The sequence below is a fragment of the Labrus bergylta genome, chromosome 24, assembly GCF_963930695.1.
Source record: "Labrus bergylta chromosome 24, fLabBer1.1, whole genome shotgun sequence".
NCBI classification, from domain to species: Eukaryota; Metazoa; Chordata; class Actinopteri; order Labriformes; family Labridae; genus Labrus; species Labrus bergylta.
This window is the reverse complement of record NC_089218.1, coordinates 1,927,913-1,943,481: the sequence shown is the minus strand read 5'-3', so window position 1 is coordinate 1,943,481 and position 15,569 is coordinate 1,927,913. Positions and strand designations below refer to the sequence as shown.

The following is a 15,569-nucleotide window of genomic DNA, read 5'->3' as shown; positions in this document are numbered from 1 at the left end:
ACTCTCACTCTGAGGACCACACAGAAAAAAAACATGGAGGACACATTTACTGCGGATTATTCAAGCTCTATAAACTACATTTACTCATAAATAATAAACTTTATTCTATAACAATCTAAGAAATCCCACAAACATGTTTGAACTGAAAAGACGACCATGTTGAAATCAGCCAGAATAGTTGATTTGTACTTAAGTCCCGCCTCTGATTAGGCAAATAGCCAATCGTAGATTTGTATTTTGGGGTGGCACCTGGGGTGACCAATCAGGCTTTAAGGGGGTGCCCATGCCGCCCCTAGACGGCCCTCTGGCCACGCCCCTGCCTGCCGAGCTTTATTTAGAGATGTATTCTTCTTCTCTGACTGTGAACACAACAAATTGTCCCACATGTGGAACTAAAAAGGATATTTATTTCTGATGAACATTAGCGCTAACATTCCAAACAGAGACGCACAAAGTCTCCGCAGCGAGCCTCTCAAAGCTGTAAATGTGTTTCTAGTGATTATAAATACACGGCTGGACTTTATTTGTTTCCAGTGATACTAAGTGGAGCTCTAACGGGTTCACGAAGATTTTTTTTTTCCCCCGTTCAATGAGCAGTGAAAGCAAAAGGACAACTATTCATGTCATTTTCAAAGCATCGCCTTCGACTCTGACATCCTTTTCATTCACGACAGACGAGCACAAAGAACGAGCTGGCAGCGCGCCCTCGCAACGTGAACCCTGTAAAATAAAAATAAAAATTAATTAAATTCTCCTGAAAGTGTTAAAGTTCTTTTTCATGAACAGCCGCCCACACACATTACTCATGGCGTTCAGCGTTATTGCAAACAAGTCTGAGGTCAATCATCTCAAGGTTTACAGGATAATGATTGGACACAGCTCCTTACATTCTGTTTCTACATGAGAACTGCTGCAGGGAAGAACGATATAATGAACATAAAAAAGAACATGTTACAGTGAGTAAACAGATGTGAAGTGACTCAAACTATATTCTATAACTGTCTGACTGAATTTATTTATTTTCGGGTTAAAATTTGGTGCAAACATTTTCAAATTGCCCCAATGGATTGCTTCAGCCTGCAGCTGTGAAGCAGCTGTAATTGCTGCAGCGATGTCTCTCAGGGCAAAGTGGAGATAGAGGTGCATTAATGATATCCACATCATGATTGAAATGTTGACCTATGACCTGTTTCAACACCGCAGAAAAACTTTATTCAGCTCACTGCTAGCCGTTTATCAACAAGCCTCTGAGTGTTGTGAACAGCTTGTCCACACTTCAGTTTGTCCACCTTCAAAATAAAAGCACCACATGTTAAAATGTTAACGAGAAAATAGAATTCACAGAGGAGAGGATGAAATATTGAACGGATGTGGACAGCGTTGTCAGAATTGTAGAAGCTGCACACCCTATGATGCTGTTCTAAAAATAGATATCAAACATTGTGAATTATTACTCTGTGTGGTTGGATTTTTAGATCTTTGAAGGATTCATATTTGTTTCTAAAACCTCTGCTTTAACATTCACATCACCTTTACATGGTCAGCATCAGGTCGGGGTTCTGAAGCATTGAAAAAGTTTTCCAACAAAGATGGAGTCACATCGTCCGGCAGCCTCAGTATCTCAGCTCTCATCTCACCTCTGCCTGGCTTTCTGCCACTGCAGAACTTTTTAACTTCCTCTCTGACCTCTGTGAGAAAAAGAACAATGTATCCCCTGAGTCTTCACCTCGGCGTCCTTTACTGAGGATGTCAACAGGAACAGAGTGTATATAGTCAGCAAGGCACATTGCTTTTAAACACCTGTGAACCCTTATTAGAGTGCAGTGTGAGATCAGGAATGTACACAGGTGGACTTCACAATCCAGAGACGCTATTTCAATAACTAAGAGCTCTATAGTTGGTTCGTTAGATACGTAGATAGGTAGGTGGTTTGTTGGTTGATTGGTTGGTTCTTTGGTTGGTTGGTTGGTTGGTTATTTGGTTGATTGGTTGGTTGGTTGTTTGGTTGGTTATTTGGTTGGTTGGTTGGTTATTTGGTTGGTTGTTTGTTTGGTTATTTGGTTGGTTTGTTGGTTGGTTTGGTTGGTTATTTGGTTGGTTTGTTGGTTATTTGGTTGGTTGGTTGGTTTGTTGGTTATTTGGTTGGTTGGTTGATTGGTTTGTTGGTTGGTTATTTGGTTAATTGTTTGGTTGGTTATTTGGTAGGTTTGTTGGTTATTTGGTTCATTGTTTGGTTGGTTATTTGGTAGGTTTGTTGGTTGGTTTGTTGGTTGGTTGGTTGGTTATTTGGTTGGTTTGTTGGTTGGTTATTTGGATGGTTGGTTGGTTGGTTGGTTATTTGCATGGTTTGTTGGTTATTTGGTTGGTTGGTTGGTTGTTTTTTTGGTTGGTTGGTTGGTTTGTTGGTTATTTGGTTGGTTGGTTTGTTGGTTGGTTATTTGGTTGATTGTTTGTTTGGTTATTTGGTAGGTTTGTTGGTTTGTTGGTTGGTTATTTAGATGGTTGGTTGGTTAGTTGGTTGGTTGGTTATTTGGTTGGTTAGTTGGTTGGTTGGTTAGTTGGTTGGTTGGTTGTTATTTGGTTGGTTGGTTTGTTGGTTGGTTGGTTGGTTATTTGGTTGGTTGGTTGGTTTGTAGGTTATTTGGTTTGTTGGTTATTTGGTTGGTTGGTTGGTTGGTTTGTTGGTTGGTTGGTTGGTTGGTTGGTTATTTGGTTGGTTGATTGGTTTGTTGGTTATTTGGTTGGTTGGTTATTTGGTTGGTTGGTGGGTGATTTGATTGGTTGGTTGGTTGGTTGGATGGTTGGTTGGTTGGTTGGTTATTTGGTTGGTTGATTGGTTTGTTGGTTATTTGGTTGGTTGGTGATTTGGTTGGTTGGTTAGTTGTTTGGTTGGTTGGTTAGTTGTTTGGTTGGTTATTTGGTTACTAAGTTAGTTAGTTATTTGCTAGGTAACCTCTCCCCCTCTTGTTGAAGGAGACTCAAAACTTCAGAACGACAACATAAACTCGTTCGTAAAATGTTTACTGAGGGAATAAATCATCTGACAAGTAGGAACCTTCTCTTGTAGACTTCTATACAACATCTCTTTGCAGTCACTTGAATCTCAGAATGCAGGTCACTCTGGAGCCAAAAAGCTGTAAAAGTAAATTAAATGAACAAAGGCTGGATTTTTTTTAGATATTGGTTAAATTGGGCTGTATTTGATCATGTGTGAAGAGATTTTTGATAGTCAGGTGCTCCCTGTGGTGCGTCATGCTTGTTTTTTTAGTAGCCCTCAGTTAGTACATCATTGTTTTGATATATCTGTTGTAAACTGGTCTCTTCCCCTCTAAATATATAGTAACATCAGATCTTCATCATCCAGCAGCTCTGCCTTCCCCGCTGTAATAATCCCTAACCTTAAAAATGATAAGCCCCGTATTTCACAGTTTAACTACAAACCCCCCCATCCTCAGACAGCTCCTGGATAATGTAAAAAACGAGGTGCACTCAAAAAGAAATCACTCAAAAAGTGAGCAATGATTGCATCTTCCTCATACTGCATTTGGATATTTGCAGCCTAATTTAACAGGGAAATCTGATAGATATGTTCTCGCTCACCCTTCTGCTCTCACTTAAAAGCCTTTTTGCTGCAAATAGGTCCGCCTGTGGCATGGCACACCTGATTTTTTAATCTGGAGCCGGTCCCGGTTAGGGCGAGCATTTTTCTTGATGAGATATGAAACTGAGGCTCAGAGGGGGAATCGACAGAGTGTTCAGTGGAATAACGAATGATGATGCGTCACTCCCCGGCTCCTGCTCCGTGACAGAGGAGGGGGGGAGGATGAGAGGGGAGTCAGGGAGAAGGAGAGCAGACAGAGGCAAAGCTGGAGGGAGGAGGAGAGGGCGATGTAAACAGAAGAAACAGACATACGGAGGTGACATACATCCAATTGTCAGCTCTTCATGCCCTGATTTCAACTCTGATGCAAACTGCTTGTTTTAGTCACTAAGGGAGAGTTTAAAAAAAAACGCAGAATGCAGGATGATGCACAAACACTTAGTCATTAAAATCATGTCTGTAAAACTCACTGACAAGGATTTAATCAGTCATTTAATGCAGAATCACAAAATACAAAAATGTAAGTGAAGCATGATATTGAGAGGAATGCAATGCTAAAATCAAACATGCTAGACTTTGTGTCGAGAGGTCAAGAGGTCGTGAGGCAACCCAGATGTGATGTGGCCTTTATCATAGTTCACTATGACACGGGATGAAACGATTTTTGATTTTTGGGGCTGACGGATCTCGATAGCCCACGTCTGCTGGATCGGGCTATGATCGTGTTTATTAAGTGTAAAGGTGAATTAAGGATTTTGTTCTCAGAGAACAGATTTTGTAATGAGCGTTGGATTAAATTGTGATTTTCTCGCTCCTGACAGACGAGTGTCGGCGGGTTTCTTTACACACGACTGCTGAAGTGTTAGAAAAGTGTCCGATTCAGAGGGACTTTATGAAAATGTCCCCCGCAGCAAAGCAAATACGTTAGCTGATGTGATTTAATGCGATGCTGAGAGAGCCTGGAGGTGGAGCACGGAGAGAACAGTGCAGCTCGGCGGCCCTCACAGGTGAGTAATGTGGTGTCGGCGCCGCTGTCTGAGCTGACCCAAAGTGAAAGAAAAAGCGCTGCTCTCTTTTCCCTCGGAGGGAGCCGAGACATTTTTCACGAGTCCAAAGTAACACTGTTGATGAGACGGGAGATTTTTAGCGATGGTGTGCTCAGCGGCCTGAGGAAGATTAATGAAACATGAAAGTGAGCGAGTTCATGATGTGGAGGCGGGAGGGCAGAGGCGACCGCTTCTTCCTCTGTCGTTAATCATACAAGGCATTACACCTGGGGAAGCCTTTTATAATCCACAAATTCAAATCAGGTACAATTAAGACATGAGCAGTCCTTTTCTGTGCCATTAGCACTCTGACAGAGCTGACCACGTTCAGCCTTCTCCTCCCTCAGACGCACACGAGGACACCAGGCCCAGCGTTAAGTGTTGAATATGGAAATGTTAAATGTAATGTAGGGGAGAGGGTCAGGTCACTCTTGAAATGCTAAGTGATCTTAAGTTGTTTCTTCACTGCACATTGTGGAGCTCAGACTTCATCCTTACATTTACGACTCGGCTGCCGCTGAACACAAGATCCTTCTAGTGGAGCAGAAACGCTCGTCCCTCCAGGACAGATTCAACCCATCCTCACAAATTCTGTGCAGGTTTGACCAATCACCACAGCCCCCACACCCTCCCAGTAAACCAGTAAATACATGAACCTACATCTTCTGATGAGTCAGCAGATCTCAAACTTTTTCTTTCGATGGAGGAACAATTTTCAGCCCCAAACCGAACACAATGGCCAAGTTAATTTGCACGTATTCATGAAAAAACCATCAAGATTGTGAACATTACATTACATCACATGAATCATTTTCAAAGCTTCATCTTAGAGGAGCAGTGAGTGAAGAGAGAGAGAGAGAGAGCAGGAAAAAGGTTTCTCACACGGGGCGGATGCAGTCTGTGAATTCCCTTTTGGTTCACAGGATCAGATCATGATACTGCAACAACACGGCAACTATATGATTGAGGGTCGGCCCCGCCCTCAGGGCTTTTACAAGGATTCACACAAGACCCAATCAGCTCTGAGTTTCCAACCCTGCACGCTTCATTCATCACTGTCGTCTGTTTGTGTCTCTGCAGTCAGACGGCCGGGGGGTCGCCGCGTCTGTTGTGCTTCAAAATTGATGCCAAGTTTCTAAAAACAGTCCTGAAAGGTTTCAAAGCAGCTCGGACCAAGAGGCTCACTTCATGTTTCCTCTTCCCGCTCTCTGAAAAATTCATCACCATAAGCTTTTCCGGTCTAAACGGACTAAATATTACGGGTCGGTGGATGGTTTAAAGTGCAGCGATGGCCGAGTTGATTTCAAACCACTTAGCCGGCACTCTGCAGCCCTCTGCATTTCTCTTATCTAGTGTAGCGTATGACTCGCTGAAACTAGCATCCATCCCTCCGCCCTGTTTGTGTTTTTCCTCGGCTGGATACTTTTATCAGCACACACTTGGAGATGTGTGGGCTCTAAGCCGGCTGCAGGCTCCTCCTCACATCACAGGCAGAGCTCAGGAGGCCAGGGTGGCGCTGAGATTTGCAGACTCTCGTTTTAGCTCAGTGGTGGTATTTTTTTTGGTGAAGTCTTCAGGCCGTCCACGAGCTCGTCTTTCAGCGTATTGCAATCTCTTTACGCCCAGCACAGTCGCACGTTATCTCATAATGGAACAGTTGTGAGAAAAAAAAAGGCTGACTCTGTTGCGGGTGCTTTGTGTCAGGCGGTAAAGGTCCCAGGCGGTAAAGGTCCCAGGCGGTAAAAGTCCCAGGCCGACGAGATCCCTCCAAACAACATAAATAATGGAAGCAGGTATCTGGTGTTGTTTAACCTGTCTCCTCTTTCTGGTAACCTGAAGTGTAGAAAGAGTTGTGGACTTGCTCCGGGTGATTGCTTCGTCCTGCAGCAGTGAAGCAGCCGGTAACATTCTCTGTTTTCACTAATGCTCCTAATCAAAGTGTCCATTACAAGCTTGTGTTTTCGCAAATGGCCGACTCAAATGTACATTTCACTGGCCCTGAAGTTGTCACATTTAAATACAATGATTGCACAAATACTGTAATAATCCACACTCAGCGTCGGGAAGCAAAAAAGTGCTGCAGGACGGACTAATGCGCGGCTGGTTTGTTCTTTTTATGGGACTTTGAGGCAGTTAGAAAAAGTAGAATAAATACATATTTATCCTTTAATAGCAGAACAGGAACTCGCCCCAGGTTTCCCTCTTTTTAACTATTGTGAGAGTACAACACAGTCTCATTAACGATGTCTCTGTCAGTGTTATTATGGAGGAGAATGTCAGTGCCCATGACATTAAGAACATTTGCATATTAATATAAACTCCTTTAACTCCTGAATGCTGTGAGCTCAAATGATTAAAACAAGTGTAAAAACATCTGCTAAAGGATCACTGTTTGCCTTTATTCACCACATGGGTGACATCATCACAGAAAGTATCCCTGCAGAGAGAGAGCGTTATGAAAACCTCAAACAGGAAGTCCTGTGTTCAGCAAGGCAAAAATAACACTGTTTGTCATTTAATCCTTTCAGAAATAGACCTTTTTTTATGAAACTCTGCCTCCTAAATGTCACCAGACGTCATGGACAAATCAACAATTTCACCTCGCTTAACTCAGGAGTTGATGACGTAATTCTGATTCTGATGGAGAACATTTTCCTTTGCAGCCATGACATTCTGTTCAACTGTTGCAGGAGAAGGTCCAAACGTTTTGTACCTTTCGGTTATTTAGACAGAATATGTTTAAAATAAGGACCAGTGTTTAAATTAGTGAAGAACGTGGCAACACTACAGTCCAGGATTTGATACCAGATGTTCTCCTGAACATCTTGTTTTATGTAATCAATCCTTGAGGACTCAGAAGCCTCATCATCACACTTGAACTCTTAAAGTCAGTTTGTGCAGCATCGTATACGCGCTGCTCTCGTCCTCCATCATCAGGCTCTGCTCTCGTCAGCGCTGGCTTTTATTTTCTGCTCTCTGCGACGGAGAGGATGAAATGTTACACATCCTGCGCTGGAGCTGCTCGGGGGCTCCACCATCATTTAGAAGATGTGGTCGGCAATCTGTCACTGTCGCTTATTCACTCCCCACTGCTCCCAGGACACAAATACATGTATGACACACACACACACACACACACACACACACACACACACAGATGTGTAGTGTGTCTGACACACACGTCGGTGCGTCAGCTTGTTAAAGTCCCGCATCGGGCAGCAGCCGTGCATCATAGCTGTAAATAACAGCCAGGGTTTTGTTGCTACATTAACGTGATGCGTCTTCTTTTCACGGCTCTGCAGGGAACAATCGCTGCCTCGTCTCCGAGTTAACACACAAGTCTTTTTCATGTGCAGCTCAGGTCGTAGAGACGTACTGGATGATGTATTGTGAGGAACATTTCTCACTGAGACGAGCAATAACTCCTCTTATTTGTGTATGAAACACAAAGACCTGGACCTGGTCTCCTCAAGATGACAGACAATATAAACATCGATTGATTGATTGTTTGAGCACGTTTAAATCTATCTAGAATGCACCCACACTATGAATTGAAATGTGCTTTGCATAAACCGTTCAGTGTTCTAAAAGAGGTTTTAAGTATTCTTTTAATACCCTCGGTCCCCGAGAGCCCGGGTCCCCTGCAGTGCTCGACTCAGAACTCTGCGTCTTAACACCAGATCAGTCGCTAGGAGAGCAGCCTCTAGAAATATAACGAGAGTGATTCCTACTGTTTCCTGTTTCTAAGTTTACCAAGCTGCCTTTATCCAGCCTGCAGGAACCATGACGCGTAACCACGTTTTGGTCGCTCACGTTCTCATCTTGACCTTGTGATATTTGAATCATTTAGAGGCAAACACAGAGGACTCAATTCATCTGACTGTTCCACCACATCCTGCATCCTTAAGTAAGTAAATGAAGCACTGCAATGCTCAATATTTTAGCCAAATGTTCCAAGTTCCAGCCCAGGAGTGGTGGTCTCCGCTGGGTATTAACGGGCAGATGTCAAAAAGATGAAAACATGGCCGCCGCTTCAAACAGCCCCGCTCCTCTTGAACTGAATCCCAGCCCTCATCGACTGGTTATCAGAGCTGAAGCTGGGAGCCAAGGATGGAAGTACAAAACCTGCTGAAAAGTTAAAAACACACCCGACCACTGCCAAATGAAAAGCCAAAGAGTGACGACGGGGGAGCGCTGCAGAAAAAACCTGCTTTCTTTCCATCTGTGCTTCCAGAGGGCGCGATGAACGTTTACACTGCAGAGGAGAGCTATCAAACGGGTTTGTGTGGCGAGCATCTCCTCGCTGACAGATTCATTCCTCAGCCATGTTACATGTCACACAGACACGCTGTCACATATGCAGCTGACACGTCGGCTTCAAGCTGCGAGTCATACTGGGCCACATTGCTCCGTGGAGGCTGCAAGATAAAGGGAACATCTCATCTTCTAAGCGTAATCCGCCAGGGACTCCAAATAATATTCATCCAAAGTCTCAATTTAAAGTAATTAAAAGGTGGCAAACAAACATCTGCACACTGCCTGATGCAACAGCCTGAATAGTGGGGAAGGCATATAGCCAATCATAGTTAAGGATTCTTTGGGTGGCACATGGGGTGGCCAATGAGATTTCAAGGGGGGCCCATGCCACCCCTCTGGACACGCCCCTGGTAGAAAATAAAATGCAGGTATGTCTCGCAGGAGTTAGTTGTGTTAAGTCAGGACCGTCCTTTAAAAACATTATGGAGAAGGAGAAGCGAGACATTTCAACAAGTGGCCCAAAAATTAGATTTTAAGCCACGACAACTTGGATAACTTGATATATAACTTAATATCTGTGTCGACCTCGCTGTACTCTGCTGCAGTATGTTTGAGTCCCGCTGCATCTTCTCTAATTTCACTTTAATGCAATCAATGAATTGCTGTGAAAATGTATCATTTTGCCAGCGGCTCCCCATCCTGCACTTTGCATCTCATCAGAGCAGATTAGTGATCCTCACAGAGCGTTAAATCCTGCGCCCGGTGCTCTCCTACAGCCCTGAAGTGATGTTTGATTTCTGAGGGACTGCTAACAAAGGTTCATGTGAGAAACTGAGAGGCTGTGATTATCTTCTTTCATTGTCATTGTTGACTCGTCTCTTTGCGTCGAACAGCGATGGAGTGAATGCAGAGGAGACGGCGGCGGTGCAGCCCCCTCAGGGTGAAAGCACAGAACGTCTGATGTGTGTGCCTGTAAAGGAAACGATCATGTGATTATGAAGCAGGAAGCCGCTCTCCGTCAGGTTTCTCTCATGCCGAGGCGTTTTTTATCGAACTGCTGTCCGCAGCCAAAAGAGATCTGGATCGTCTCCAAATCACATCACAGGAGCATCGGCTGCTGTCATCTCGCCACAAGTCGCTGCTCTAAAAGGCTTTACTGTACGCCCCTGTGTGTGTGTGTGTGTGTGTGTGTGTGTGTGTGTGTGTGTGTGTGTGTGTGTGTGTGTGTGTGTGTGTGTGTGTGTGTGTGTGTGTGTGTGTGTGTGTGTGTGTGTGTGTGTGTGTGTGTGTGTGTGTGTGTGTGTGTGTGTGTGTGTGTGTGTGTGTGTGTGTGTGTGTTATGGGGGGGGGGATTGTGCTGGAGACAATAGCAAAGGTGTGTGTATGTATGTGCACACCTTTGTCTCGCTGACTCAGGTTGATTCTGTTGGCTCTGATAAATCTTGCATGTGTCTGCATGCAGGCCGGAGGACGGGCTGTAAATCTTAAAGAGAGAGAGGGGGGCGGACGAGGGGGAGGGGGGGGGGGGGGGGGGGGGCTCACAGTTTCACCCGCAGGGAAAACCTGTCAAGAGAGCAGCTGGCATCGCTAAGAAGCAACCCTGAGAGCTGAATGAATGTGGGACCTGATGCATACAGGAGATCTCTTTAGAGTAGAGCCCTGATGAGTCTGCAGAAACTTTCTTTCAGAACATGACGCTTTATTAGTAAGTACGTGTTCTGCTCTTTCTCTGTTCCATCTCATCGTGTCTGCGTTCCTCATGCAGGGATCAGCTGCGTCTTAACGTTATTACCTGCTGAACACTGCAGCTGTAAAACCTGGCCAAACAACCTCCCCTGCAGAGCGCCGTGTCCGCTCCAAACACTCAAGTAGAAGAGTTGTTCTTTATTAAACGTATATGACGGTCTAAGAGATGGAAGGAGAAGGACGGGGAGCTTCTGTGGAGCTTTGTTCTGGTCTGGACGACTTGTAAAGTTATTTGTGCTTCTTAGAGCGAAGGATGCAGTAACAGTGAACCGTCAGCTGTGTCTGACCTTTTCGGTCCTAAAAGATGAAGGCGTAGTCGAAGCATTGATTCTCGTAGAGTGGTTCTGTAGATTGTTTTTATGAGAGTTTCTCTTTTCATTGTTGTAAAGTCCTCCTCTGGCCGAGCCATCGATCCTCTGTGAACGGCTCCATATCTTTGTCTCTTTTCATGCATTTCACTGCAGCACATTGGAGGCAGATTAAAGGGTCATTTTTTTTCCGGCTCTCGGGGTAATTAGCGGTTTTAATTGCTCAAAATCAGGGGAATTAGCAAGCGGGGGCCCTCCGTTGTGTACTCTGTGTTTCCGCCGCCATTGTTCCCCTCATCCTCCAGTTTTCAGGCTTAGTGACATCACAGAAGTCAATTAGGTTTTGGAGGAGAGTGGAGTTCTCTTTGTTCTACCTGAGTATTAGAGGCGACATGAACAAAGGTTCTTAAAGCATCCGCTTTGCCTTCTGTGCAGCTCTCCACTCACTGAACGTCTGTTTGCTTTATTCTCACTGAAGTGCCGCTTCCCAGCACAAACTCCGAGCTGCGCTTTACTCCCTAATGAACTCACTCTGAGCTGCAGAAACAAAGAGCCATTTACTGTATATTCATGTTAAAGCTCAGAGAGTTTAGTCTTAAGGAGGGTTTCCTGATCAGAGCAGAGAGTGCAATAAATGATATTAAAGAAGAAGAACATGCAAATAAAACATTAAAAGTTGTACAGATGATTGAAGATGGGACTCAGGATCAACTCCTTTGGATGATTTGTAAACGTGTGATTTGTCTCTGCAGTCCTTAAAAACCTTAAACATGAAATGACGTCGCTATGATCCTTCAGTTTTCCTCCTCTTATCTGAGATGTGAAGTAAGTCAGCCTAGACTTCCCTCTCCCCAACAACATCTTCCAGCTCCTCCTGGGGGGGTCCAGAGGCCATCCCAGGCCAGATATAATAATCTCTCCAGAGAGCTCTGGGTCTTCCCCGGGGGTCTCCTCCCAGTTGGGCATCCGGGAGGATCCTGATCAGATACCTGAACCACCTCAACTGACTCCTGGTTCTACTCCGCGCTCCCTTCAAAGCTCCTCACCCTGCGTCATCGTGCATTACTGCCGACGGTCCATCTTACCCTCACTGTGAGCGAGACCTGAGATACTCAAACTCCTTACTTGAGCCTACGATTCACCAGGAGAATGTGCTGCAAATGAATATTCTAATATGAATCTCTTTTTTTTTTTTGCGATATCTCATGAGACGATTATTTGATTGTGTGTCGTGCAATTAACCTGCAGCACTGCCATGACCACGCAGCGCAGAGAGGCAGGGCGACCTCTGAAAATTAGCTGCAGCCGAACTCTCCTGGAGAGAAGGACTCATTATTTATTCATTATTATTTCCTATAGTTTCAGATCAGAATCATTTCAACAGTTTCTCTTTATTATGATGACAGTGATGGACGAGCTGCACAGGCCGATGTAGACGCAGAACGGGTCTCCTTCAGCTAATGTGCAGCCGCGTTTTATATTTCATATCCTCTCTCAAAGATCTCGTATCCTCCTCATGTTCACCTTTCTTGATGTCAGTGTGTGAAAACTAAAGAGCAGCTTTGCAAGATAAGTAACCTCCTTATTTATCTTTTATACCGCCGTCAGAAAAAAAACCCCTCATTTCAGCCTCTGCAGGAAACGGACAGATTTGTAGAGATGAGAGAGAAATGTGGACTTTCATCCTCACACATTCAGGTTATCTGTCATTGATTTGGACTCCCACACAGTTCAGTATATCTGTACCAGTAAATATTCATTTGTGCTTGTTGATCAGTCTCCTCATCTTCTTCCTGTCTCTCTCTCTCTCTCTCTCTCTCTCTCTCTGATTATTGGATACTGAAAAATGATTAACCTCCCGCTGAAGGTTCAGACGTGTTAATTTACTGCAGCTGTTCATATGTCCTCTTTTCAACACGTGCAGTAATAAGCGTTTCAAACACCAGTTAGCCTCCATATTTCCATATTTCCATAATTTGTCTCAGTGAGATGAGTTTCAGTCTCAGAGTTCGGCCCTGTTAGTTTTGCAAAGACTCTTAATAGTCCGGATTCTCGAGTCAGAGGAAGAGTTTTCTCTGACTTCTCAGACGATAATGTTTCCTCCCTGCTGTGAGAGTCCCATACTGGGTATTCAGCCAGTAATCCTCATTGTGTTTGATATAAGATCATCCAGTTTGGAGCTTCTGTGACTCTAATCAGACGAGCAGGGACGACTGAGTCTCATTAATCTGCAACTGCATCCCTCAGTGTTTAAGGTCAAAAGAACACCTGTATGAAGAATCCCTCTAAGACAGCCTGAGAGGAGTCTGCTCCAATCGGTCGTCTATTCAAGAGGAAGAGGAAGTGGGACGGATAGATTAAAGTGTACGCTCAATAAAACAAAATGAGAGCGAGCAGTGTTTCATATCATAAATATGCAGGACGGGTTGTAGGGTTGAACCTGCTGCAGTGGACACAGGAGGGGGCTGCGAGCCGAGCTGCAGCTAACATAAGCACAGATTCTTTCTAGCCAAGGGGCTGGGAGACGAGGGGGCTGCGAGCTAGGGGCCTGAGAACCAGGGGGCTGGGAGCCGAGCTGCAGCTGACGTTAGCACTTCTTTCTAGCCGAGGGGCTGGGAGACGAAGGGGCTGCGAGCCAGGGGGCTGCGAGCCGAGCTGCAGCTGATGTTAGCACAGCTTCTTTCTAGCCAAGGGGCTGGGAGACGAGGGGGCTGCGAGCTAGGGGCCTGCGAGCCAGGGGTCTGCGAGCCGGGGGCTGCGAGCCGAGCTGCTGCTAACATAAGCACAGCTTCTTTCAAGCCGAGGTGGCTGGGAGGCGAGGGGGCAGTGAGCCGGGGGCTGCTAGCCAGGGGGCTGGGAGCCGAGCTGCAGCTAACGTTAACACTTCTTTCTAGCCGAGGGGCTGGGAGATGAGGGGCCTGCGAGCCAGGGGCCTGCGAGCCAGGGGGCTGGGAGCCGAGGGGCTGGGAGCTGAGCTGCAACTAACATTAGCACAGCTTCTTTGTAGGTGCTTAGCTTGTTTTCAGACTGGATGAAATATCTGGAGGGAAAATAACAACAACCCAAACAGAGAAAATTTCAGTTAGGTCTAAACTGTTGATATTGATGTTTTGCATGCAGGTGTTTTTGATGCTTCCAGCCTCGAGATTTAAACATAACTTTGATGGAATCGTGTTAAAAGCAGCGCCTGAACGCCTCAAACACAAACAAAGCGGATGAAAAGGGGGTGAAAACTGTAGATGAAATGGATCTTTAATGTGTCGGAGTGAGACTCCTCGGAGGAATATCAAACTCATCAGACTGAAAAGGGAAAAGTGTGTTTGTTTGAGGTGTCAGCTCTGTGAAAGCCTCGGCACCTAATAGGCTTAAAGGATAATATCGCTCTGTGTTTCCTCTCCTCTGTCCTTGCTCAGTGTCTGGTGTTTGAAGACGCTCCCAACGGCGTGAAGGCGGGGCTGGCGGCGGGGATGCAGGTGGTGATGATCCCCGATGACAACATGAACCGGAGCCTGACCCGGGAGGCCACGCTGACGCTCCGCAGCATGGAGGAGTTCCAGCCGCAGCTCTTTGGACTCCCACAATTTGACTGAACCGGAAGAACCCAAATGAACGAGTCGTCGTGTCAAATTAGAGCTCCTCAAATCGTCTTCTCTGTTTTATCTGACTTTCTTTTGATTGGGGGTGTTTGTCTTTGAATCAGCCTGTAACGCCTGCAGCAGGTACTTTGTGCCTCTTTTGTTTTTACTTTGTGGTAAAAGTCCCCAAAGAGGATCCGCCTGTGTCAGCACTTTTTGTTTAGGGGCCTTATTGAAATGCCAAAGACGCCCCTCCTCTCCTCGCTGTAATCCAGTAAAGAGGCTGCAGAGGCTGCGAGTTGACTCCCCTCTCACAGTCTGCCCATCATGCATGCTTTCCTTGTAGAGGGGGGGTGTTTCTGCAGGATCCTGGCATCTCAGCTGCTCAAATAGGATTTCACTGCACTCACATTCACGTTCAATCCTCATCTCTGCGGCCTTTTATCCACAAGAAGAAGACAGTCTGAAGGAGTTCTGTTCTTGTCCTGCTCACAAACTCATCACTGAGAGGGGTTTCATGTGACGTACCTGCTTTGAATCGCCTAAAACATCCAGAAAAAGCACAAACCTATTACTCGTGACTTCGTCCACATCGTGCTTCAACACTTTCTAAATCAAATAAAGGAATGCATAACACAAATCTAAAGCCTGGTTGTTGGTTTTTTAATGTCTTTCTTCTTCTCTTTGATATCAGTTTTAATGATTAATTGGATTAATTAATGAATCTGAGTTATTGTTGCATTTTATTTGAATGACCATCAGATGTTCAGAGAATCGTCAAAGTCATATCGCTGCAGGTATCGCGTAGTCCTCAGTTAGCTTTGCACACAAACAGCGCCTAGAATCGTCCTTCAGAGGGACGCTTTTTACTCTGACACGGCATAAAACAGGACCAATCAGTGCTCCTACTGCAACCGGAGTACCTTTACTTCTCAGGTTAAAGATATGCATACTTTTGCCACCTCTCGTTCCCATTCAGAGCTGTTTGTAGAAGAAAAATCAAGTTTGTTTCTTCCCTAAATATTCTGAGATCAAT

General features: G+C 45.2%; 1 protein-coding gene across 2 annotated transcripts in view; it reads left to right on the top strand.

Moving 5' to 3' along the window:
- Positions 1–15,173, top strand: part of pudp (pseudouridine 5'-phosphatase) — a 37,796-nt gene extending 22,623 nt beyond the window's left edge. For both annotated transcript variants that reach the window (XM_065952167.1, XM_020657825.3), the window contains one exon: positions 14,372–15,173. In XM_065952167.1, the coding sequence (XP_065808239.1) occupies positions 14,372–14,548 (177 nt within the window). In that variant the 3' untranslated portion in view covers positions 14,549–15,173. The remainder of the gene's footprint in view (positions 1–14,371) is intronic.
- The last annotated feature ends 396 nt before the right edge of the window (positions 15,174–15,569 follow it).